Consider the following 25,958-nt stretch of genomic DNA (forward strand, 5'->3'; position numbering starts at 1 on the left):
CAAGACATGCACGGATCCCTGCCTGGGCTGCTGGGGGCATGGGGGGAGGGAGGCTGACAGGCCCACGCGTGGTGGCTGTGGGTAGCAGGAACGGCGCCGGCAGTCACAGGACACGCACGGAGAAGCAGCCCCGGCTGCACGCAAGGCGGGCGGAGGCGTGGCTGCGGGGGGCGCTGGGCCACCGCCGAACCCAGGGCCAGTGAGGCCAGGAAGGTGGGCAGGTGTGGCAGCAGCTGGCCAGGAGGAGGGAGGGCCCCTGGGGAGAGGCCACCTCCAGCCAAGCAGGCCTGCAGGGACCCCCAACCCTGACCGTCACGCCCGCTGCATGCCCTGCAGCACCTCCGGGAGGCCCAGGCTGGCCCGACACCTGTGGTGGGTCCAACGGAACCCCGCCCTTCCCCTCCTTCTAGAACCTGGGCCCCGCCCTGACTCCCTGCCCCGTGCTCATTGGGTGATGTCAGTGCCACCTGGACCCGAGTAGGCTCCAGTTCGGAGGAACGTGAGCTCGAAATCTAAACACGTGAATCCTGCGTCTGGGCGTCAGTTTTCCCGCTGCGAGAGCGGGCCTGACCCCGGCGCCCTCCAGGCGCACCCACCCTGCACCAGCCAGGGAGACCCAGATGCTCTGAGGACCAGAATCCCGAGCCGCGCTCCGCAGTCATTGTGACGGGAGGGCGGGCGGGCAGGGATGTGAGAGGCCCTTGTGCATGAGCCTTCTGTCGCGGGACTGAGCCATTGCAGCCCTCCCAGCCGCCCCGGGAAGCCCTGGTATCCAATGCATAATTTATGAGGATGAGCCTATGCATATTCATGAGCTCATTGCCTTCCAAGGCCAGTGCTGTCTGTGAAAAATCCTCACATAATGAATTATTGCCCGAGGGGAGGTCCTGGGTTCAGCGCAGGCCTCCAGGCCTCAAAATCACGCCAATCTCTACACCTTGCTTTGAAGAAAACGCTCCGGACCGACCGTGCCTGCCTTTGGTCAAGTGTGGGGAGGCGCAGAGAATGAAGCCCCCGCCCTCAGGAATCCCTTGGCCCCCAGGCTGCACAGGCTGGGCCACACCAGCAGCCTTCCAGGGAAACCGAGGCACGTGTCCTTTCCCCAAAGCAACCCTGGGTACACGGTGGGTGGAACTCAGTAATAAGCCCTCCTGTGCCTCAGGTCACATAATAGCAAGAGCCCAAACGCCACGTGGCTGGTTTTCACTCTCTTGGCCTCAGTTTTCCCATCTGTTGACTGGGAAGGCTGCTGCCTCCGTCCAGCACCTCTGAGACTGGAGTGTGGTCCCCCCCTCAGTGCCTTGGCTGGGGCCCAGGTTTGCATGGCAGTGTTCCTCTTCCTTAGTGGCCAGAAGAGGGCGTGCATCTCCGTCAGTGGGATCCTGGGCTCTGAGGAAATACCGCAATAAGCACCTACTGTATACCAGGCACCGTGCCTGGCGCTTACACACAGTGGTGCATAGATAATGCGTGCACATCACATGTTTGATGGTACAGGGCGCGCCACATAGTAGGTGCTCAGTGCGTGAGAGAATTCCCCTCCTCCTTCCTCAGCAGGAACGGTGCCCCAGGCATCAGAATTTGTCTGGTAGAGAAGCGTGTCCGCGGAACTCCGTACGGTGAGCTCCGTGGCGTTTGGACTGTTCAACCAGTGCTGGTTCCGTGTGGGTTTGGGTGGGAGTGGGGCAGCTGAAAAGCTTTCCCAGACTAGTCAGAACCCAATCAAATGTTACTCACGAAACCCAAGACAGTGATTCAGTTCATACTCCATCTGGTGCTTCTCGCTTACCAGCAATTCACACATGACTCAACTCTGTGCCTATTAAACATTCACCAGCCCACTTCCTCGTCCCGATAAACAGTCCTTCTGAGAGACATGCCACCCAGGGGAGTGTGCCCCTGAGCGTGCGTGCGTTCACGCTGTGGGCAAGGTCACCCACAAGGGTCCTGGGATGTGTGCCCCGACTGTCCTCTTTGTTCAGGGGTGACCCCTGCCGTCACACAGGGCCTGTGCCGGGTGCAATGTTCTGCTGCTACCACCTCAAAATGTTTTAAACGTCCTCGAACGTTATGCACAGGGCCCTGCAAATCTTGTGACCGGTCTGCATGCATGCATGTGTGTATGTCTGCATGTCTGTGTGGGTACCAGAGCCCACACGACCCTGGGAGCATGGGTGTGAGTGCCCACAGATGGGGTGCATGTGCCCTTGCAGGATGCAGACCTGTGTGAGGGCTGTGGGGGTGGGGATTGGAGAAAGTGGACGTGATTGGGCGTTGAGTGAATGTGCGAGAGGGTGCCTGAGACAGGGGCGTGTGAGCCACATGGGGAGCCCCAGATTCCACGGCCTACGTGGGGCTCAGGAATGTGTCATTGTGGGGAGCCCCCCCCCCCCAGGGGACCAGCGTGCCCATCAAGGTCTGAGAACCACTGGCCTTGGGTTTTAGGCTCTGGGAATCGAGGCTGATGACAGCAGAGGTGTTCTGTATGGACAGGCTTAGAGCTTCACGCAGCTCAGCACCCCCCGCCCTGTGACCTGAAGTTCAGGTTCTAAAGGAACAGAAGTCGCCAGGAATGCCAAGGAGCTGCCCCGAGGCTGCTGACCGGGGAAGCCCAGCCAGAGGCCTCCCTCTGCTGCCTGTGCCCGAGCCGGCCAGCGACTCCCGGCCTCGCAGGACGAAGAGCCTTGGTGGCCAGCCCTCCGCCCCCCGCCTCCTGCATCAGCCACCCTGATACTTAGATTTATCACTGTGGGTCCTACCCTGGGCCCTGCTCCCCGGCGCCCCACCCCTGCCCGGGTTCCTGGCCTGAGTCCCCCCCCCCCGCACGGAGGGAGACCCACCCTAAATCAGAGGTGACTCATGTTGGTCAACACACCCCACCCCCAAAGCCATAGGGGGTGCCACCTCCAAAAGCACAGGGGCCGATCCTCACTGCCCCCTCCTGGGGCCCAGCACATGCTGACCTCACCCTGATAACTCCACTTCTAGGCTTCTTTCCTTCCTTCCTTCCTTCCTTCCTTCCTTCCTTCCTTCCTTCCTTCCTTCCTTCCTTCCTTCCTTCTTTCCTTCCTTCCTCTCTTTCTTTCTTTCTTTCAATATATTTTTACTGATTTCAGAGAGGAAGTGAGAGGGAGGAGGTGGGAGAGAGAGAAAGAAACATCAATAATGAGAGAGAATCATTGAACAGTTGCCTCCTGCACCGCCCCCCATCGGAGGTTGAGCCCGCAACCTGGGCCTGTGCCCTGACCAGGAATCGAACAGTGACCTCCTGGTTCATAGGTCGACGCTCAACCACAGAGCCATGCCGGCCAGGCCTACGCTCCTTCTCACTGCAAGTCATCCCAGGGGCAGGACGCTGTCCCTCACTGAGCACATCATGGCTGGGGGCGGTGGCCTTGGGAAGGTCCCCTGAGCTCTCTGAGCCTCAGTTTCCTCATCTGTGAAACAGCCTTTGCCTGTGTGGACCCTGGGCCTAGGGCCCAGCCCTGCCCTGTACCCTCCTCCAGACCACACCTTCCCCCGGAGGCCCCTCCTTGGCCCGCAGACGCACATCTCAGTCCCCCCCCCCCCCCAACCCGGCACAGGTCAGGAACAGAGCCGCCAGTTGGCATCATTGCCAGTTAGAATTGGAGTCCCGAAAGCTTCGGGGAGTGGGGGCGATCAGCACCTCCACCGGCCCCGGGAAAGAGGTCCAGGATGGGGAGGATGCTGGCCCCAAAACCATTAAGAGAGGTGGGCAGGGATGTCACAGGTGAGGAGATGCGGGCTCAGAGAGGTTAGGTGTCTTGCCCAAGGACACACAGCTTGTGAGGCCTGAGGGGTAAGCCCAGGGCCTTCACAGTGAGGCAGAGGCAGACACCTTGCCTTTCTGAGAGGCACCGGCCCAGCCGAGCGCCCCTGGCCTGGAGGATCCCGGAGCCATCTGAAGCTGCCTGTCCCCTGTGGTCCCTCCCCTCCGCTCCCGACACAGCCCGGCGGCGGGGAGCCCGTGCCAGCCCTTCTATTATTCACGCCTCCCCTCGGTTGCCAGCGGGCCTGGGCCCAGAGGCCCGGGCTCTGCCAGGAAAGATAAGGGCCAACCCCTGACTCGCCGTCTTCGGAGCTCCATCTCGATTTCCCCAGAGCACACAAAGGCCTGTTGTTCCCGGCCGCGGGCGGAGCGGGCCGCCTTCTCAGGAAAGGGAGATAAACCACCCGCGGGATGGTCGGCGGCCGGTTAGATTTACAGCTTTTCCTGTGGCCACCTGTCCCCTCCTGTAGCTCTGCACGGGCTCGAGCGGCGGCGCCTGCTGTAGGAGGGGAGCGCGGGGGGCGGGGGGCGCGGGGGGGGCGCTGGGGGGGGAGGCATCAGCTCCCACGTGCCACACTTCCTGGGACCAGTGCCCCGGGGCCCCGTCCGAGGTGAGGACACTGAGGCCCACGCGGCTGGCGAATGGCCGGTCGGTGCTCCCTGTCCCGTGCTGGATGCCCAGCTGACCCATCTGTCCTCTAACCAGGACTCGGACGACACCTCTGCCTCCAGCTTATAGCCCGACGAGTGGACATTGAGAGCAGAAAGCAAAAATGCAAGGTCCCCGAAGGGAGCCCAAGGTCTCTGTGGCCCCCCTCACGCCTCCCTCCCTCCCCAGCACCCAGAGCCCCACAGCAGGCAGGTCTGGGAGGCGGCCTGACAGAGGCCCCTGGCGTCACAGGATTCCCTCGGTCTCTGGTCTCCGAGGGTCATGGGTGCCACCTCAGTGGGGGGCGGGGGGAGCAGGGAGCGGGGAAGAGGAGACGGGGCCCCTCCCCACCTGGCAGACCCCGCCACGCTGATGCTGGTGCCGACTCGGCCAGCCACAGGACTGGGGTGCCGGGAAGGGAGGGGTTCAGTGCTGGGACAAATGGGCGTCTTCCGTTCCAGGGCTCAGAGATGTCTTGTGTCCTCACCCCCCATGATGAGGCCTTTAGAGACTCAATGGCAACCCCCATTTCACACGTCGGGAAACCGAGGCGCAGGGAGGGGAAGGGATTCCTCCATGAGCCCCCAGTGATGCAGGGCCGGGCCAAGGAGCGTTCAGACGGAGCGGCGTGGGGGCGTTGATGGACAGCCCTCTGGTTTTGTGGCCTGGCAGGCCTGCCGTTGAACCTGCGCTCCTCCCTGGACTAGCTGTGTGGTGGCTCACCCCACCCCGCCCCGAGCCTCAGTTTTCTTGTCCATAAAATGGGAGTGATGATCAGACCTCGCTGACGGGCGTCTGGGGAAGAGAAAACATTTGCGCGCAGAGGGCCTTGCGGCCAGCTCTCAACCCGAGTGCTCCATGAGGCCGCTGGGGGAGCACGGACCGCAGCATCACAGGAACGACAAGACCAGTCGCTGAGCACCTACTGTGTGCCAGGTGCTGGGCCCAGAGGTGACTCAGGCGTGGACCCCACCCTCAAGACAGTCACCCTCTGGCGAGGGGACAGGAGCAATGGAGAGGCAGAGAGGAGACCCCCTGGTGGGAAGGGCGAGGGTGGGAGAGAAGGGGGTTTTGCTGGGAATGACGAATTCTCCCAGGAAGAGGCACCCCGAGGGGAGAAGCACGTGGGACTTGTCTGGTGCCCTGACCTGGCTGCACTTGGGGGGTGGGGAGGGGGGGTGCTGAGTGCTGGGCAGGGAGCTGGGGTGGCCAGCAGGGTCAGACCAGCAGGGAGGCCCCTGGGTGCCAGGCTGACGGGCTCAGGTTTAGCCCCAATGGGGAATTCTCCCTGAGGGTCCCGCTCGCTGAGGGTCAGGGCCAGGCCCCTGGGCTGAGATGAGAGGGAGCAGCTGGAAAGGGCGGGGGTGTGTGCGTATGGGGTGGGGGGTGGGGGGAAATGGGTGCATTTCCTGGGAGTCAAGACAGCGGCCAGAGGTCTTTGCAGGCAGAACCCCCTCCACGTGTCCTGTGCCCACTGGGCCTCCGTCCCTGCTTCCCCTCTCGGCCATCCTGAGGGAGCCTCGGTACAGACAGGGACGCCGAGGCTCGGCCGGGTGCAGCCCCTCGCCCACTCAAGGCAGGGCCACCTCGCACCAAAGTCCCGCTCCTTCCGGCCCGGCCTGCCTGTAGCTTCCTGCCGTGGCTCTGCCATCACTCACACCATTCAGGGCTCCTGTCCTTTCTCAGGCTTCGCTATTAAAAACAGACAAAAACACAGAAAACCCTGCTGGTTTAAAATGTGTGCTTTTTTAAATGTGCGTTTTTAAAAGGCAGCAGCTGATTCTTCCGGGAGTCAGGCCGCCCTGTCCATTGCCTCCCACGGACCCTGTTTCCTCAGAACCACAAATTACTTTCTCTTCTTTCTTTTTCTTTTTATTGATTTCAGAGGAAGGGAAAGGGAGAAAGAGATAGAAACATCAATACTGAGAGAAAGTCACTGCTCGGCTGCCTCCTACACGCCCCACCCTGGAGATGGAGCCCGCAACCCGGGCATGTACCCTGACCAGGAATCGAACCCTGACCTCCGGGTTCACAGGTTGATGCACAAACCACTGAGCAACACCGGCCGGGCCATAAATTACTTTCTTAAGGGGCCAGGAAAACCAAGGGGAGAACATGCACCTTCGCGGCTGGCAACCTGCCATTCACCAGCCAAAGAGGGTTTGGGTCTGGGCTCCGGAGGCCCAGAGGGGGCAGGCCAGAGGGGCCCCGCCCTGATGCAGGCCCCCCTTCCCTGAGAAGTGAGCCTCCCCTTGGGCCTGCGCACCCCCCATTTCCCAGGCAGCCTCCGCGCCAGCAGCACCAGACCCTTTCTGTGGCCCTGAGCCTCAGGCACCTGACCCCACCCGCTCCGGCTCCCACCCAGTGCTCAGGGAGGTGCTGGGGCGGGCGCCATCCTCAGAGGTGCTCCTGGGGGTGGGGGCATCTGGTTACACTTACACTAAACATGTACCTGCTGTTGGTCTGGAATTCAGATGCCCTGTGTTGGCCACACGAGTGACGCGTGAGGGACTGTGTGTGCGTCCTTGGTCCAAGGCCTTGCAGCGGGATCATCAGGAACAAAGCTTGAAGCCAGGAGGGTCTTTCCAGGTACTCAGGAGACACGCCTCCTCTGGGGGCTGTGCTGTCTGCCCTGTCTCCAGGCAAAGAGCCGGAGCCCCCGGCACATCTGGACCAACAGGGCTGGCTGGGTGGCATTTTAAACATCGCCGGGTCCGTTCCCGGGGCCTCGGGGCAGCTCCGTCGGGGACGCTGTGGTTAATGACTCCCGCGTGAGGGCAAGGAGGCCTTGGGTTGGGTGTCTCTTACCTTCTGACGCTGGGAATCACTGGAAATGAACAACCGCACTTGCTACGCTTGCTAGTAAAACCCCAGTGAGATCTCATCCCTCCGCTGCTCAAGACCTTCCCCATGGCCCATCTCACTCAGGGTCAAAGGCATCTCACTCAAGGTCAAAGCCAACTCACTCAGGGTCAGAGCCAATGTCCCCGTGGGACTGCAACAAGGCCCTTCGCAGCCTTCTCTGAGCGCCTGGCCTACTCTCCCCTTCGCTCTGCCCAGCTTGGCCTGCTGGTGTTTGCTGAAAAGACTTGGCACTCCCACCCCAGGGCCTTTGCACCTGCTGTTTCTTCTGCCAGGAGCACCTCCCCTCAGCTGTTCCCAGGGCTCGTCCCTGAGGTCCTTCTCCAGTGTCACCTTCTCAGGGAGACCTTCTGGCCTCTCCCCACAGCACACCCTCTCTCCCCTGATTCACTGCCCTCCATCCTTATCGCCCTCATCACCACTGCACATACTCTGATGATTTATCTTGTCTGCTGTCTGCACGACCCCTCTCCACCTCTGAGTGTCAGTGGGTGTTGAATGACTGATGGACTAAGTGCTGCTGCCGCCTCTGCTGCTGGGGCAGGGCTCCCAGGGCTTGCACACGGCGGGCTGCCCTTGAGGGGCTCAGTCCGCAACAGGAAGGCCCACGGGCAAGGCTATCTCCACCACGCACATGGTACAGCATCTCCCCGGGCCCGGGATGGCTGTGCTGCCCTGGGATCTGGAAGACCCTCCCTTGTCACCTCCCACTCAGACCTCAGACCTGGCTTGGGGGTCACCTCTTCCAGGAAGCCTTCCTTGACTACCCCTCATCCCTCTCCCAGCACACACTCGCTGGGTTCTCATTGTCCTCGGCTGTGACAGGCTGTCCTCTGAGTCCCAGGACCCAGCTGCGGCCTGACCCACAGCAGGTGCTTGGGACATGAGGGGCGGCTGAGTGCTTGCTTTTGTGGTTTCTTCACCTGGAAGGTCTTTACAGACCTGCTCTAGACGGGTTCCTTTCACAGCTAGGGAAACTGAGGCCTGATGGATGGAAGGCACGGGAACCAATCCGTGTCCAGCATCTCCTCTGAGCCAGGCACTCACGTCTGAGCAGAGTGGCTCCTCCCCTGGGCACCCCTGGCTTCTGTGGGACCCTCGGTGGCCATTCCTTGGGGAACAGAGGTTATGGCCCTGAACTGAGGCCACGACCGTGGCATTCTGGGATGCCCAGCTTAGACGGAGTCCTCCTGGAGACTTGGGTTCCAGGTTTCAACAATGAAAGGGGTTTCTAAATCCCAAAACTTCTCTTTCCCTATCGAGAGAAAAGTCTGCAAGGCACAGAGACGGGGAAGCAGGAGTGGAGGAGCGGGAGGGAGGGAGAGGGGCAGGGGTCACGGGCAAGGAGGGCTCCAGCTCTCTCTTGGGGCAAAGCCACCTGGAGGTGGGTTCCTGAGACCCTTGGCCGTTTTCCTGGGGTCCCCAGCTAGACCCTGGGGTGGGGGGAGAGGGGGTGCTACAGCTTCTCTGAGGAATCCATGTGGTGCCTATAGCGGACTCACGGGGGGCCCCAGGGTATCGGGCCCTCGTCCCTGGACCCTTTGTATGTTCCCAGATGCGATTAGATGCAGGGTCCGTGACGGGAGATTCTGCTGGGTTGTCCGGGGGCCCCAAACACCATCACATGTGCGCTCATGAGGGAAGCAGGCAGAGGTTTGCCGACAGGAGCGGAGAGGGCGATGGGCCACAGAGGCAGGCTGGAGGCAGGAGGCAGGAGGCAGGAGCACCTGAGCAGCAGACACTGGAAGGGGGGCGGGGAGGGAACGCATTCCCCGCGAGGACCATGACCGTGCAGACACCTCGACTTTGGCCCGGTGACACTAATTCCAGACCCCGGGCCCCAGAGCTGTGAGACAATAATCCCCGTGGCTTCAGACCCCGAGTCTGTGGTCGTTACAGCAGCCCCCGGGGTCTAATACCAGGCCGTCCAGGCCAGCCTGTGCAGGAGCAGAGGAGGGCGGGAGGAGGTAAGGAGCTGGGGGGCCCTTGGGGACGGAGCCCCTTGGGACCAGGCTCCGTGGAAGGTCCTATTGTAGTATTTCAGTCCCCCTGGGCAGCCATCCTATTGGTAGCATCAGAGGCCCAGAGCGACGACATGCCTTGCAAGGATCCCACAGCACCAGGTGGCAGAGCGCGAGTGCCAAGGCCGGGCAGGCTGAGCCCCGGCCACGCCTCCCCCCTGCTTCTCACCTGCTGCCCGAGGGGCTGGGACGCAGTGGCAGGATGAGGGAAGAGCCTGGGACTCCTGGCTGAGGCAGCGCCCACACCCATCCCACCCCTGGGGTCCCCTTCGGATAGGACCTGCCATTCCCGGATTAGAGACTCCGCAGAACACCCAGGGCCTTGGGGTGGCCCCTCCCGTTCTCCCACTGGCTCCAGAGCAGAACGCAATTGCACCCCTGGGCGTCTGCCGAGAGCTGTGTGGAGGTGGACGCGTCTCCCAGCTGTGATGAGCTGATCTGTTCCCTCGACTCCCGCCTGACTCTGGCTCGGGTTACTCTACACAATCAGCCTGACCATCAGCACGCCACCGGCCCCCAGGCTCCGCCCAGCCCCACGGGAGGGTGCTCCTGGCCTCTGTCCAGGGCTCTCCGTGACAGACGCAAGCTTGTAGGTCCAGGAAGTGCAGATCAGCCCCCTCGGGAGCAGCCAAGGGGAGGAGGCCAAGGAACTCCAGATAAGAAAAATGCAAGGCACCTCCTGACCAGGAACCCGGAGGACGGGCTGGGCTTGTCTTCACCGAGCCTGTGACCGGGACACCCACCTCGTCTATGTCTCTCGGGGGCTGTGTGGACGCGGCCGGGTCACCTGGCCTGCCCACCGAGGAGAGCTTCAAAGCTGGGGAGGAGGCACCCCGGGCTGGGCCAGTGTCGGGTGATGGCATCCCTTTCTAAACGGGCTTGGAGCTTGCAGAGACGCCGAGATCTCCAGCTTTCTCCACATCCCTCCCTTCCGCCAGCCTTCAGAGGAGGGACTCCAAGCCCAGCCTGCAGCTCCAAGCAGCAAACGTTTGCTGGATGGCCACCCTGCGCCAGAACCCAGAGTATGTCTTTGTCCCCATTTTACAGATGAGGAAACTGAGGCTTCAGTCCCCAGAGACAAGAGGTGATGGCGAAGAAGCACAAGATGCTCGACGCCATGAGCCACGAGGGAAATGCCTATAGAAACCACACAGAGATGCACGAGCACCGAGACGCATGGATCCCAAAGAGAACAGCAAGTGTCGGCGGGGCTGGTGGGAGCCGGGGCCTTCATTCCCTGATGGCGGCAATGCCCTGGGGCGGCCGCTATGGAAACCGGTCCGGGGCCCTCAAAAGGTGAAACGTAGAGTCCCCATACGACCCAGCGATTCCACTTCAGGTGGACGCCCACGAGAGGGAGAACGCACCTCACACAGCACCTGTACACTATGCTAGGGGAAGGGAGCCGCATTTCTTAGCGCCTACTGTGTGCACGCTCGGTTACTGCTCTAGCCGCCTCAGTCTATTAACCCCACGAACGAGGAAACTGAAGTGTGAGGCGAAGGCAAGGCCCCCGGCTCTTCCCTCGCACCACCGTGCCGGGCAGGACACCAGGCACACAGTAGGTGCTTAGTAAGCACCTGCCGAACCAGCATGTGCCCTGGGCCCAGGAGCTCACGACTTCAGCGGGAAGAGGGGGAAGGGTGTTCTCTGCAGCGGAGCCAGCGATTTGACATGTTTTTCCACCCGAAATAAACGAGGCGAGAGTCCTGGAGGATGTGTTTAAACTTGGTAGCGCTCTCCCAACAGTTTGGCTTGGAGGTTGGACCGTGGACGCAGAGCTGCAGGAGGGTCGGATCCCCCACGCAGAGCCCGACCGTCCCCAACCAAATCCCAGCTTTCTTCCTAGCGGCTCAGTGGACATCAGCGGCTCCGAGGGAGGGGCGCGGGGACCGCCTCTGGTCTAGGGAAACGTGCTTTTTAAACCAGGTTTCATCTCATTCTATGAAACGGTGTGTGCTATCCACCGCCACAGCCCTCCGCGGGGCTGTGCGTTTTCATAAAATTAGTTTAGTTGTGTGCTGTGGAGAGTTAGCTGGGAGGCCTGTTATTAATGCGAGGCAGCAGCTTCTATCTGGTGGGCTCAGATAGACAAGGAAGCGGTGTCTGCATTAGCAGATGAACCAGACTCTTCATCGTCCGTATTTTCCAATATTTTTCTATAATCATTTCCTTCTCAACTCATATCCCATTTTTTAAAAATACATTTTTATTGATTTCAGAGAGGAAGGGAGAGGGAAATAAACATCCATGATGAGAGAGAATCTTTGATCGGCTGCCTCCTGCACACCTCACACTGGGGATGGAGCCTGCAACCCGGGCATGTGCCCTGACCGGGAATCGAACCGGTGACCTCCTGATTCATAGGTCGACGCTCAACCACTGTGCCAGGCCAGCCAGGCCATAACCCACTTTTTAATGTTGGCTACGTTTATTAAACAGAATCATGAACTACCCATCCCCACTCCCTCTTTTGAGCCTTAGCAAGTAATAAATCAACGGAGCTTTAGGGCAATTAGTAAGTATTGCTTCCCTTGGTTACGCTTTTCCTCTGGTGTCCTGACCAAATCTCTCAGAAATTTATTTTTGTGCTTTTAAATGTGAATTCGAGGCTGTGGGAGAGAGATGTTTTGAAAAATCTGGCCCCTCGCTTTGTGATTTGCATGTTGGAGGCTTCATGAATTACATCTCAGATGCTCCGAGCATTTCCCAACTAAAACGGGTCACTTTAAAAAAGGAAGTTGCCCGGCCGGTGTTGCTCAGTGGTTGAGCGTCAACCTATGAACCAGGAGGTCATGGTTCAATTCCCAGTCAGGGCACATGCCTGGGTTGGGGGCTCGATTTCAGTGTGACGCATGCAGGAGGCAGCCAATCAATGATTCTCTCTCATTATTGATGTTTCTATCTCTCTCTCCCTCTCCCTTCCTCTCTGAAGTCAATAAAAATGTATAAAAAAATAAAAATGAAAAAGGAAGTCAATGGCAAGCAAAGCCGGAGGGGCAGATATGACTACTGGCACCTGATGGAGGGCTGTACTCCGCCCTCCGGCCCTGAGGTGTGGCCAGGTGACTGCCTGAGCCAATGAAATGCCGGTAGCACCAAGATCAGTCACTTCCTGGCGTGAACATTGAGTTGCCAGTGTGGCATCTCCGCCTGCCTCTTCTGCCTCAGCCCGGGCACGCGTGGGGCACACGGGGGCATCGGGCTGAGCCACTGGGTAGGGGAGCTGCCCTGAGAGGGTCCAGCCTGCAGGGCAGTCCTCTGTTGCTTTAAGCCAGGCGTCCTCAAACTACGGCCCGCGGGCCACATGCGGGTGTTTTTGCCGTTTTGTTTTTTTACTTCAAAATAAGATTTGTGCAGTGTGCATAGGAATTTGTTCATAGTTTTTTTTTTAAACTATAGTCCTGCCCTCCAATGGTCTGAGGGACAGTGAACTGGCCCCCTGTTTAAAAAGTTTGAGGACCCCAGCCATGTACTTGCCTGTAGGGTTCAACAAGGCAGATTTTTCAAAACATCTCTCTCCCGCAGACTCGAATTCACATTTAAAAGCACAAAAATAAATTTCTGAGAGATTTGGTCAGGACACCAGAGGAAAAGCGTAACCAAGGGAAGCAATACCTATTAATTGCCCTAAAGCTCCGTAGGCTCTACAGCAGCGGTTCTCAACCTATGGGTCGCGACCCACAGGTTGAGAACCGCTAGCAGGGTCGCCTAAACACATATATTTATAATACGGAAAACACAGATATTTACATTACGATTCATAACAGTAGCAAAACTACAGTTAGGAAGTAGCAACGAAAATAATTTTATGGTTGGGGGTCACCACAACATGAGGAACTGTATTAAAGGGTCGCGGCATTAGAAAGGTTGAGAACCACTGATCTAGAGGCTCCCACATCTGCCCTTCCCCACCCCACCCCCACCCCCAGCCTCGTGTGCAAGGTCATTGAATGCGGCTCAGGTTAAGTCCTTCTTGTCATCAACACACCTGTGCAACCAGCTTAAAGGTTCATGTCCAAGGTCACCTGCTGGCTACCACCCACCCCTGCCCCTGGCCCACTGTTCACAGATATTGTGAAGGTGTCATCTCATCTAATCCCCAGGACACTCCCCAAGGTCATGGTGTCACCTTCACTCAACAAACGAAATGACTAACGGTCAGAGAGAAGGACCTGCCTGTGTCCCACGTGGGGGACGGGTCCGCCCGGCCCGGGGGGCCATCCTCCATCCGCTGCAGTGTGCTTTACGGTGACCCCCGGGTCTCTGAGCAGCCTGTCCTCTAACCTTCCTAACGGGGGAGACCGCATCAGGCCCCAGCCGCCCCGCCCCCCACCCCTGCGCTTTCCCAATCCCCCATTCTTCCCCTCCCTTCAGCTCTCCTCAGGAGCATCTCCCCAGCCTCCTCCTAGGCCTCTCGGCCTCCAGATTCTCTCTCCAGCCCCTCCACCCCCAACACGGAAGCAATCCAGGTATTTCCCTGGCCCCAGAGTCTACCCTGGCTCCCGACTGCCCAAGACATGGAACTGGAACCCGATGTCCTGCCTAGAAAGGGGGCAGCCCTCACCAGCATGAGGGGAGCAACCTGGAAAGATGCTGAGCCCAGGGGCCACGCCCGCCTCTCCTGGGAGAGATCCTTCCTCGCCAAGTGCGGCCCAAATAACCAAAGGCTTTGCCTTCATCTCCCGGGTCATCAGGAACCAGAGAGGAGAACAACCTCCTGCACACAGGCCGAGGGAGGGGCCGCGAGAGCCAAGTACGGGGGCCGTTTGGGGTCTCCAGAGAGCTCTTAGTCCCCCCCCCCCCCACCCGAGTCATTGGAACCCCTCCAGGCGCTGGGAACACTGGCAAAGGCAGCCACTCCCCACTGTACAAACGGGGTGACTGGTGCCCAGAGCGGGGGCTGGCGGGAGGTGACAGGAGGAGAGAGAGGGTCGCTCTGCTGGCTGAGCATGTGCTCGAGTTAGGGGTGTCCATTCTAGGGCCAGTGCCCCCCCCCCAGCGGAAGCTCAGAGAGGTTGGGTGACTTGTCCAAAGCCACAGAGCCAGGGACTCGAACCCTGGGCTCCGGTGGACCTGCTGAGGGCACAGTGCTGCTCTTGGGTGCTGGGAACTGTGACGCTGCTTTGCTGGAAACTGTCCCAAACACCAGGGAACTGACAGCCCGGAGGCTGGACTTCTGCCGACAGGGGGGCGGGTGGGTCACACGGTCAGAGGCAGGAAAAGGCCATCGGCAGACCCAGGGTGCGTGGAGCCAGCACTTCCGGCCCCACGATCCAGGCAGTGACAAGTCAGACACTGTCCCCAGGCCCAGCGAGGGACTGCCAGGGCCCCATCCTGCCGACGAGGAAACCGGGCCTCGGTGGGGGAGTGGCCCGGCGACGCCCCACCTCCCTGAGGGGCAGAGCCAGGCCGGAATCGGGGCGACTGTAAGGGCAGCACCTTCCCTGGCCGTGTGTGCGGGCTGGCAGGTGTGGGTGCAGCTGAGTGTCTGCTATAAATACGACGCTGACTCCGCTAACCTTAGCCTGCAGGCTCCGGGCCCAGCCTGGGGCCACACATCCTGGAGCCGACCGCCGACCGGGTCCTGCTCTGTGGGGTGCTCCCGACGCCCTAACACGGTGCCACGCTCTTTGTGTCCTTTCCCCCCCACATTTTGTGATAGGCTCCATGTTCGTGGGAGACAATGTCGAGCTACCATCTCTGAAATGAGGAGGCCTGAGGGCCAAATAGGCCTCTGAGACCACCAGCCCCCTTGGGTGGGAGCAGGGCGCCCCCCCCAGCCCCCCAGAAGGAGCACCGAATCTGAGTTCAGCACAAACAGGGTCTGCGGGGCTGGGTTCGAATCCCAGCCTTGCCGTTCGCCAGCTGGGTGACGTGTTTGCCTCTCCGAGCTTCAGTTTCCCTGGCTGTACCGTGGGGTTCACGCCATGCCCCCTCTGGGGACTGAACGCTGTGTCCAACATGGCCAGGACACGGGACGCAGCAGACGATCCGCTCCCGGCATTTGCGCGGCGACCGCGCCTCACTCGCTGGTTGAACAATGGCATCTACAACCGCTTACAGAGAGCCCGGCGTTACTTTAAGAGCTTTACATGCTTTCGGCCACTTAATCCTCCCTGGGACTTGAGGAGCTCATGTCCCATTATTGTCCCCACTAACAGATGAGGAAACTGAGGCACGGTGCCCTTGAGTAAGCCGCCAAGGTCACTCAGGCAGCCGGTGGAGAGCTGAGAATGTTGCGGCTGTTGACACAGGCTCGGGGATGGGTTCCTGAAAATAGGTACAAATATGTCACAGCAGCCTCCTGGGCCCTCTGGCTTCTGCGGGGTCCCTGTAGGAGACCCCCCCACACACACAGCCTTGTACCCGGGCGCTGTCTTCACGTCTACCAACCAGGTCCTATCACAAGCCCCCTCAGCAGAGACCAGAGGCCATCACACGGCATCTCACAGGCGGGCAGCCACCCGCTCAGCCAGGGTGGGCAGAGCCAGGATGGTGCCCGCAGGCCCCCAACCCAGGTGGCCCTCTTCTAAACCGTGAAGGGGCATGAAGGCCGTCTCCCCCCAGCCTCCTAGACACACAGGCACAATCAGACACACACACACACACACACACACACACACACACACACACACACACACACGCTCAGGGCTCATTCCATAGCCCCGGCGGGCTAAATATTATCCTGGCCTTCCTGAAATACACATGTCCACGGGGTGGCTTTACAAGCTGCTAAAAGCAGGGCCGTGTCCCTGGTGGAGGGAAAGAGCTATTCCGGGTTCATGTCAGGTGTGGACAGAGCCAGCCAGAAAGGGCCTGTCTGCCCGCCCGCCCCCCCCCCACCCCCACCCATGCTGGCTCCTCAGCCTTCACAGCCACGGCGGACAATTCCTGGCAGCCAGCACCACTGGCGCCCGGCGACAGAGGGTGAGGTCAGGCTAGGCTTGTCGGGGTCCCCCTCCCCAACACACACACACACACACACACACACACACACACGCCCCATTCCAAATCTGACTAGCCAGGCCCAGGCACTGGGACTGTCCATCAGACACCATTCAGGGTGGGGCCACACCATCCACTCCCCCAGCCCAGCCGGACCCCCGGGGACAGCGCCACATGATTCTCCCCAGCGGTTTGACAAAGAAGGAACCCACGGCTGTGCAGCGGCATAGGCAGGGTGGCCCGGCTGGAGGGGCCGGACCAGGGCCCACAGGCCCCTGCACCCCTGGACTCCTGCCCAGACCCCCACCTGATGCTTCACGGAGGCGCCACGGAGCGCTCCACATGTGACCGTTACTCCTCACACCTCCTGTGGTCAGGTCCCGTTATCACTGTCCCTTCCCCTGGGGACACCGAGGCTCAGAGCAGTTAAGCCACCTGCCCCAGGTTCCCAAGTTGCAAGGGAAATATCTGGGGTTTGAACCGACTCCAGAGTTCTCCGTGTGCCCCCGGGATTACACGGTCCCCGGCCCAGCCCCACCGAGGCCAGCTCAGGGACATGACCACATCACAGCTTGGCCTTGCACGGGAAGGAGCCAGGGGCAGCTGGCCAGGGACCCACCATCGCCCTCACCAGGGGCAGGACAGAGGGCACGGGGCAGACCCAGTGTCTGACCGCCCCTCTGCTGCCTGTGTCCCCAGCCATCTCCAGCCTAGAGGACCTGGGGGTCCGTGCTGGCCGACCAGGGGCTCAGAACTTCCCATGGGTCTCAGACCTTCGGGGAATTGGCGGAAACTGTAGGATCCCCACTTCAGATAAACGTTCACACACTCATTTGCCCGCTCACACCCCAGGCCTGCCCCATGACACCCTGAGCCCACCCCCTCACCCCCGGAGTCCAGCCACAGCCCAGGCCCCCACCGCACTGTGGGTCAGCTCCGGGCGCCCTGGCTGGCAGCGGAGGGGTTTGTAGCAAACACGGCTTCCTGCTGCAGCCTCCCGGGGAAGCAGGGGTGCGGAGGGGAGCAGAGCTTTGCTTTGAAAGTCAAGCTCCCCGCTCCAGGAGCACAGGCCCCCCCGGGCAGCAGGCCAGGAGGCAGGGGATCCAGCCCCACAGCTGCCTGCCGCCTGGGGAGCGGGGGCAGAGCTCCCCGCGACCCGTGGCCTTGACTCTGCCACCGGACCCGTCGTGGGTAAATATAGCGCTGCCACTCACCGGCCGAGGGGCCCTCGCCGTCCGACATGGTGCAGGAGACGCTCCAGCAGCCAGCCGCCCGCCTGCAGGGACTCGGGAGCCTTCCCGGCTGTCACCCACCTGGTGGGGCTTGGGGCTGCCGGCCGGTCCTGCTCACGCCCAGTGTCCAGGCAGCGTCCCACCCCCGCCAGCCAGGCCACCCCCCCAGGCTGGGCTGGGCAGATAAGAGCGAGCTCCAGGGCCAGGGGCCCGTGCGATTGGTGGATAAATCTGGGCACTGCCCTCCCTGCCCGGGTCTCTCTCAGCAGCCTCCGAATGGTGCCTGAGGAACCACTGCACCCTTGGGTGCCTGGTCAGCCCCCAGAACCTGAGCCCCAGCCCTGGGGACCCCAGAATGTCTGCACGCTCCCTCCCTGGGATGGTCCCCACATGGTCAGCGAGGGGAGTTTATGGGCCTCGGAGAGAAAGAACGCGTGATACCGCCCACTGAGTGTGTGCCCTGCCCGAGCAGGGTTAAGCGACCCACCCAGGGCCACTCCGCCCAGGGAGGGGTGTGGCTGGAGGAGGGAGCAGATGCTGGAGCCGCAGGGTCCCGGAGCCTCAGAAAAGTGAGGGGGTGGAGTGGCACCCCCCAACACCCAGCAGCAATGCCGCCAGCACCAGAGACCTGCTCAGAGCCCTGGGGAGAGATGCAGGGGGGGGGAGGGGGGCCAGGCCACGGTGTTCCCCAAGGAACCCCCTTCTGGGACGGGGGGCGGGGGGCGGGGGAGTGCAGTCACCCCGGCTGTCGGACCAACAGCTAAGAAGTTCAGTCCCTAGGAGGCGCTGCCTGGCCTCCTGGCCTTTGTCTGTGCCGTCCCCGCGGTCAGGGATCCCGGTCCCCGCCCCCATCTCTCCCTCTCTCTCGGGGAAGCCTTGTGTGACTGCCCCTGAACGCGGGCCAGGGTCCCCTGTGCTCCGCTCACTCTTCCCTCACGGGGGTCGGAGCCTGGTCCTGGCTGTGTCCCCCTCTTGGCTGGCTCTTGCTGTTCTGTATGGTAGTGAGCTCCCTGTCCCTGGAGGTATGTGAGCAGCGCTGGGCAGCCACGAAGGGAGGACGCAGTGGAGAGAGTTCAAGCATCGGGTGGGGTTAAATTAAATGGCTTTGGGGTTCCTCTCGGGCAACCAACTTGTCCTGGTCCCCCTGGGCCTTCTGCTATTTTGGCCCCGAAAGTCCCGCATGCATCCCGGGACCTCGGCGCCAAGCTCTTGGTCAGCCTGGGTCCCTCCTGGCTGATGTTTTATTTTAAGTGAGAAAATGAAAGACAAAGCCAGATTGAAACTGTCTCTGGAGCCCTAGAGCCCCACCTGCTCCCTCGACCCCCCGAAATCGCCCTCCTCCCCCTCAGGGCCAGGCCTGCTTCTGGGACCCCTCTTGGGGGCGGATGAGGGGAAACCCCTGCTGCTCTGTCTTGGGTGGGTGTGAGGGGAGGAGGCGGAGAAGGGGAGCACCTGGGGCCTCCTCGCCGGCAGCGTGGGGAGGAGTCTCACCTGCGGGCAGGTTGCAGGTTGAGGGGATTAGCGGGAGAAGCTGCTGGTCTCTGTCGGTGGGATCAGGGCCCACAGCCCGGCCCTCGCTCTGTCCCTGACGCTGCAGCGGGTTCAGGCGAGGGCGGGTCAGACCTGCCTTGCTGGTGGCCTCCGGGGAGGTGGTGGGCCTCTCTGTGTGTGTTCCACCTGTGGAGCATGTGTGAGCGGCGCCTGGGCACCCGCCGTGGGCCAGGCTCGGGGCAGGGGGAGCTCACGGTGCTGCCACGGGGGCCTGTGGTCAGTCTTGGGGTGCCTCCTGCAGCCCCTGCCCTGGGCTCGCTGGTGGAGGGGCTGCAGACCAGAGCCGGAAGCACGCGGTGTCCGATGGGCCTGGGTCGAAGGCCATCTCCACCAGCCGCCCCGGGGACTGGGACAGGCCTGGCCCCAGCCTCAGTTTCTCACCTGGAGATGGGAGAGGTGGCACTTCGGGGGCTGTGGTGAGGAGGGGCACCAGGGCCCAGATGCCTTGGAGGGCATTCCATCTCCCATCTCCCACGTCTGTCTGTCTGTCCTGAGTCCCACCCACACAGGCCCCGTAGTGTCCACGGCGGGGGCAGCTTCCTGCGCGCAGGCCACGCCCTCTTCCTGTCTCTGGCCCCGAGTCCCTTCCTGTTTTCTTTATTGTAGGAACATGTGGAGGGAAAAAACAGCTCGATTCCTGTGATCCTCAGGCCACCGCAGCATCTATGGGCCACTGCATGTGTGAGCCAGCGACAATGTGTATGAGTGTCCACATGTGTGCGTGGGCTGGGTACATGTGTGGGAAAGTGTGTGTGCATGTGAGAATGCATATGTGCGTGTACAGGTGTGAGTGTGGGTCTGAGTTTGTGCAAGTGAGCACGTGTGGATGACAGTGTGTATGAGTGTGCACCCATGTGCACGGGTGTAGGGGAGTGTGTGTGTGTGTGCCCATCCCGTGTGCATGTGTATATGTGCGTGCAAGAGAGCATGTATGCATGTGGGAGGTGCTCCCATGTGAGCATGTGTGCAGGAGCAGGTATGTGCATGTGTATACATATGGTGGGTACACACGCACACGTGCCCTCAGGCCCCTGCCGGCTCATGCTGCAGCTTCGACTCTCCAGCCAGCCGTGGGTGTCCCTGCTGTGGGCTCTGAGACTGGCATCTCCACGCACCAGTGGGCATGGCCATGGCGGCCCCCGAGGCTCACAGGCTGGGGGAGTCGTGGGGAAAGGTAGGGCAGTGACCGGGGTGAGGGGTATCGTGCGGGCAGACACCTGGAGGCGAGCCCGGAGCCCAGGCAGGACCAGGGTCAGGTGCAGACGGAGAGAAGGGCCAGCGCGGGGCAGGGGCTCCCGGATGGACAGCAGTGGGAGATGCAGGCTGCCCAGGGGCCTCGACAGGCGGGGGAGGTGGGTGCCGGAAGAGCAGAGTGCACATTTACCAAACACCAGGGACCAGCCCCCCCTGAGTCACAGTGGCTGGGGGAAGCTGTTGTCCCACTTCCCAGGGGAGGGTGACCGCTGGCCGGGGCACCCTGTGCTCAGTACCCACCGGCACCCCACCCTGAGTTACCACACTGCTCAGCACCCACCGGCATCCCACCCTGAGCTCCCACACTGCTCAGCACCCCACCCTGAGCTCCCACACTGCTCAGCACCCCAGCCTGAGCTCCCACACTGCTCAGCACCCACCGGCATCCCACCCTGAGCTCCCACACTGCTCAGCACCCCACCCTGAGCTCCCACACTGCTCAGCACCCACCGGCACCCCAGCCTGAGTTCCCACACTGCTCAGCACCCCACCCTGAGCTCCCACACTGCTCAGCACCCACTGGCACCCCAGCCTGAGTTCCCACACTGCTCAGCACCCCACCCTGAGTTACCACACTGCTCAGCACCCACCGGCATCCCACCCTGAGCTCCCACACTGCTCAGCACCCCACCCTGAGCTCCCACACTGCTCAGCCAGCAACACCCCACCCTGAGCTCCCACACTGCTCAGCACCCCACCCTGAGCTCCCACACTGCTCAGCCAGCAGCACCAGTCTGCGGAGAGGGTCCAGGACGGACGGGAGGGTCAGGGGAGGCCTCTGAAAATGGAAAGGGCGTCCGAGTGTGGTGGGGTCAGGGAGGAAACCCCACTTCCTGCTCACCCCACATGTATACACACCCCAGCTGGGTCTCAGGGGTCCCACATGCTCACATCCCAGGAACACCCAGTGCAGCTGGACGGGCTCTCAGTACTCTCTCCTGGAGACCCGTGCTGGGGACCCCTGCTCCCTGGGCCTTGGGGACCCCTGCTCCCAGGACAGCCTCCTCACCTGGGCCTCGTGGCCAGCACTCAGAGAAGGACCGTGATGTCTACAGTGGCTGGACCACGCCTCCTGGGGGTGTGGCCTTGGGCCGCCTAACCTCTCTGGACCTGAGTGCGGGTGGAATTCCCGACGCACAGCAAGGGACGGGCCCCAATGGGGCCCCGATGGGCCTTGTCCTACTTCCGGGTCTGTCCACTCCCTCACGTTAGAGCTGACACCTCCTCACGGCTCGGGTCAGAGCAGACACCCAGGTACACGCAGTGGAGACGCCAGACACGGACCCCGAGACCCCTGCACAGCCTCATGCCTGAGACAGACGCACAGGGACGGACCGAGACCACAGAAACACGAGACACAGGGGACATGAGTGGACACATACACGTGGGGCTCACACACACATGGGCTCACATGTGCAAGCTCACATACACGCATGCACAGAGGGCTCACACACATGCACAAGCTCACAAACGCACACACATGGGCTCGCGCGCGCACACACACGCACACACACACACACACACACACACACGCTCCGGAGCTGGTTTCCCAAACCCCGGGCCCGTCCAGCCCAGGCACCTAAGCTGGTGGCAACCTGGTGGCCTTGGGGAGCCCCCAGTCTCCAGGCTCCCAGCCAGCAGAGAGGCGCAGGGCCGTCCGGCTGCACTGGGTGCTCTGGGTGGGAGGGCGAGGGCAGCCCCTGGGTCCCTTGGGGCAAGGGCTCCGGGCTCCTGGGTCCACCCCACCGCTGGGTGGGGGCCAAAGAGCTGCGGTCCTCTGGCGAGTGAGAGGGTGGGGGCGACCCAGGGGTCATGGAGCTGGTGGCAGGCTCCTCCTCAGGCTGCTGGGCTCGCAGCAGGGGGGGCCTCCGGGGACAGCGAGGCCCCCCCTCTCCGGTCTTGTCCGTAGAAAGGGCCCGGGTTCCAGGGAAGCCGGCCCCAGGCCGGCCACACGCAGGCACTCACGCTGACCCGGTTTCCTGGAGCGAGAAGGACGTGCGGGAGACGCCGCGCTCCCCGAGGGAGTTTAAGCTCCAGGCCAAGCAAGGGCCTGGGCTCCCCGGCTGGCACCCCTCCCTGATTCAGAGTCGTGGCCCTCCTGCCACAAATACCCCCAGCGTCTGCCCCTCCCTGGGCTGGGGTTATTTGGGGACGTCCAGGCGGAGATGGCGGAGGCTGTCTGGAGCCCAAGGGTGAGCTTCGGGCAGATACGTAGGTTTGGGAGGCACCCACCCCAGGCTGTTGAGACCCTCCTTTGGGTCACACCCACTTTGGATCCTGCTGGGGACACGGGATTCTCGCCCAGAGGAAGGCAGCACCCACGCAGAGGGGTGAGACACTGCGGGAGCCGCTGGCCTGAGCCCCTCTCTCCCTGCCCCGAGGCCCCCCCAGGTGACCGTCCTCTCTCGTAATCATCCAGGACCCCACACACACTGTGTTTGCAGTGGGCCACCTGGGCTGGGCCCACCTGCCTCTGGACTCGTGTAAAGGACACCACACCCCTTTGGTCAAGACAACAGCAGGGGCCACGCCCCATCCAGAACCTTCCCAGGCGGGCAACTAACGAACTGCGATCCTCTGCCCACCCACACCGGCTGCCACCGAGGACTAGCAGGGCTCCCAGGGGACTCTGGAGCCCGCTTCCTGTCCCGGTCCCCAGCGCAAAGAGGGGGAACCTCTCACCGACCAGGCTGGGCCTGTCTTCTCACCGCAGCCCACAAAGGTCAAGGTTCCCTCGGCCTTGCCCCCAGCCCGGCCTGGGCCACAAACCTCCAGGCCCCCGGGTCCGAGGGCATGGGAGGTGGCTTCCACTCTTTGCAAAGAGCTTTTAAAGCCTGGCCAGCGTGGCTTAGTGGTTGAGTGTCGACCTATGAACCAGGAGGTCACGGTTCAATTCCCGGTCATGGCACATGCCCGGGTTGCGAGTTAGATACCCAATGTGGGGTGTGCGGGAGGCAGCCGATCAATGATTCTCTCTCATCATTGATGTTTCCATCCCTCTCTCCCTCTCCCTTCCTCTCTGAATAATACTATATATATATATATATATATATATATATATATATATATATATAGAGAGAGAGAGAGAGAGAGAGAGAGAGAGCATTTTAAGCGTTAAAGCTGCTCAGCTCTGTGGACCACGGGGCACTCCGGCCTCCCAGGCAGCAGGAGGCAGCCTGCAGCCTCCTGGACTCTCTGTGCACGTTTCTCCACCACGGGCTCTTCTTGCCAAAGTGGCTCCTTCCCAACAGCCCCACCGCCAGGCCCAGGCCCATTGCCAGGAGGGGTGAGAGCGAAGAGACGGGGAATCACCGCACCCCCATCTGCATGACCGGGCTCCTTCCACCTCCACCCGCTGCCTCACCCTCCGGGCCTCGGTGGCCCCATCTGTGAAGTGGGGACAGTGATGACCATCTCCCCATCCTCACCCTAGCGGTCAGTGGATACCTCATACCACCTGCGCCTGCACCAGGTGGGGTTTGCACCCTCTCGCCGGGACCAGCCTCCAGGAGACTGAGCTTGCATGCCGCGGGCCCTCCCTGGACCCTCCTGCGGGTGGGAGTACCGCCCATTTGGCCTGCAGTGGACGCACAAACCGGAGCTCTGCGGCGCGGCGCCACCGTGTGGCTGTATTTGGAACTGCATGGCCTGACCACGCAGGGAATCCTTCCTTGAAGGCGACAGTGATAAAGCTGCCACCCACAAGCTCTATGCTAAGCACGATCCACACAGAACGCTCTTAATGCTCCCACCAACCCTAGGATGTGGGTCCTATTATTTGTTCTCCCTTACAGATGGGGAAACTGAGGCCCCAGCTCCATAACCAGAGACAGAGGGGGTAGGATTGGACCCCAGGAGGCCCAGCTGCAGGGCCTTGGTCTTTATCCCACCCATCTTGCCTGGCCCCAGAGTCTGGCACCTGCCCTCTGCACATTGGGGTCTCCGGGGAAGGTGGGGGGGAGAGGGGCTTAAAAGAGAAGTTTTCAGGCCCCACTGCATAGACTGATCCAGCTGGTCCAGGTGACGGTCTATGCAGTCAGGCAGTCAGGTCTGAGAACTACCTTCTGCTCCCAGAAAGCCCATTTTTTGTAAGAGGGAGTGACTCAGGAGGGTCAGGATGGGTGCCCTGACCCCCCAGAAAATAACAGCAGACCTGGGGTGGCGTCGAACACACCTCACCTCCCGCCCTGGGTTTCCAACACTCAGAGGCAAGCAGTGACCCGGCTTGTCGAGCTGGTGGGAGGTCACGGGATGCAAAGGGCCAAGGCTCTGAGTCCTGAGTCCCCTATGGCCTGGCTGTGTGCTGTGGCCTTGGCTTTCTCACCTGTGAAATGGGCCGTACTCTAGAGGATTTGAAGAAACGGCGATGCAAAGGTTCAGGCTTAGCGATCGACAGATACTTTCTATGTCAGGGGATGGCAAAGGCAGTTTGAAGTTTCCAGGGAGCTGACCCCTGCAGATCTCTCCAGACACCTCCAGGTCGTGTGCCTGGAAGCTGAGGCTGTGGCCTGTGGGCGCTTTACATGGTCCAGGCTCAGCCATGGCAGAGGCGGAGGGCATGGAGTGGGGAGGCTGTGCTGGGGGCCTGGTGTGGGGTGGCTGGGGGCCTGTATGTGGAGGGAGTATGGTGAGGGGCATGGAGTTTGTGGGTGGGGGCTGCTGTGGGACTTCCGGGGGAACTGCAGGGGCTGGTGAGCGTTAGAGAGTGCCTGCAGTGGGCAGGGGTGGGGGCCACAGCAGGACAGGCTCCGGGCGCAGAGCCGGGCTGAGGGCCCGGGAGTGAGACGAGAGGGGGCAGCGGCGTTCGTTCGGGCAGCCCTCAGCAGGGGCTGCCTCCAGGCAGGGCAGAGGCAAGCAAGGACCGGGTTTGGCCACGCAGCTGGAGGCGGGGCCCAGGATACCAGTCTCAGAGCCACAGAAGGCTCTGGACTCCCAGGCAGGGAACTGGAAACAGAGAGGGTGGGGAGAAGCTTGATAAGGGCCAGCCGAGTGCCGGCTGGCACTCCAGAGGCCAGACCCTGCGCCCAGAGGCTCAGGTGAAACCACGCCAGCCTGGGCGGGGTCCCAGCTCCACCCGGTTCAGGCGCCTCCCGCACTGGCATGTCACTGCCGCCCTGAGCCTGTGCCTGCGCCTGCCACACGGAAGGTCCTCGGAGCTGCTGCTCAAGACGCAGCAAGGACGGAGGGGCCCCGGGACGGCAAGGCCGCCCAAATCCACCCGCTGCCTCGAGTGGGGGCACCTTTCTGGGCACGTGCCCAGGCAGTGGGCGAGGGCATTTGGGTGTGTTTGCCCCTGGCCACCCGGGGGCCCTGGGAGGCGGGGCAGCTTCTTCACCCCCCACCACTGTGAGGGCGACAGTCCCACCACCTGGGGCTGGGCCGCGCCAGCCTCCTCTGCCCAGGCTGGGAGGGGCAGCGTATGGCAGCGGGTGAAGAGGATGTCAGGGGGGTGAGGCCAGATACCCAGGTGCTTGGCTCTGCCAACTCCCCGAGAAGATTGTGGATCCAGCCTCTGAGCCAGTGGCCTGGCTGGGAGTAGACCAGACTGCACAGGGCCCCGGCCCCCGGCCCCCGGCCCCCGGCCCCCGGCCCCCGGCCCCCGGCCCTCTCACATCAAAACCCTGCCTACAATCCCAGCCTCACGCCGCACC

General features: G+C 61.8%; 1 protein-coding gene across 1 annotated transcript in view; it reads right to left on the minus strand.

The window, feature by feature from the left end:
* The window catches only part of EML1 (EMAP like 1), a 149,243-nt gene extending 131,602 nt beyond the window's left edge, over positions 1-17,641 (minus strand). Inside the window, exon 1 of the mRNA XM_079769026.1 lies at positions 17,485-17,641. Within this exon, the coding sequence (XP_079625152.1) occupies positions 17,485-17,512 (28 nt within the window). The 5' untranslated portion in view covers positions 17,513-17,641. The remainder of the gene's footprint in view (positions 1-17,484) is intronic.
* Positions 17,642-25,958: the final 8,317 nt, after the last annotated feature.

Source organism: Cnephaeus nilssonii, assembly GCF_951640355.1.
Source record: "Cnephaeus nilssonii genome assembly, chromosome: 4".
Lineage (NCBI taxonomy): Eukaryota > Metazoa > Chordata > Mammalia > Chiroptera > Vespertilionidae > Cnephaeus > Cnephaeus nilssonii.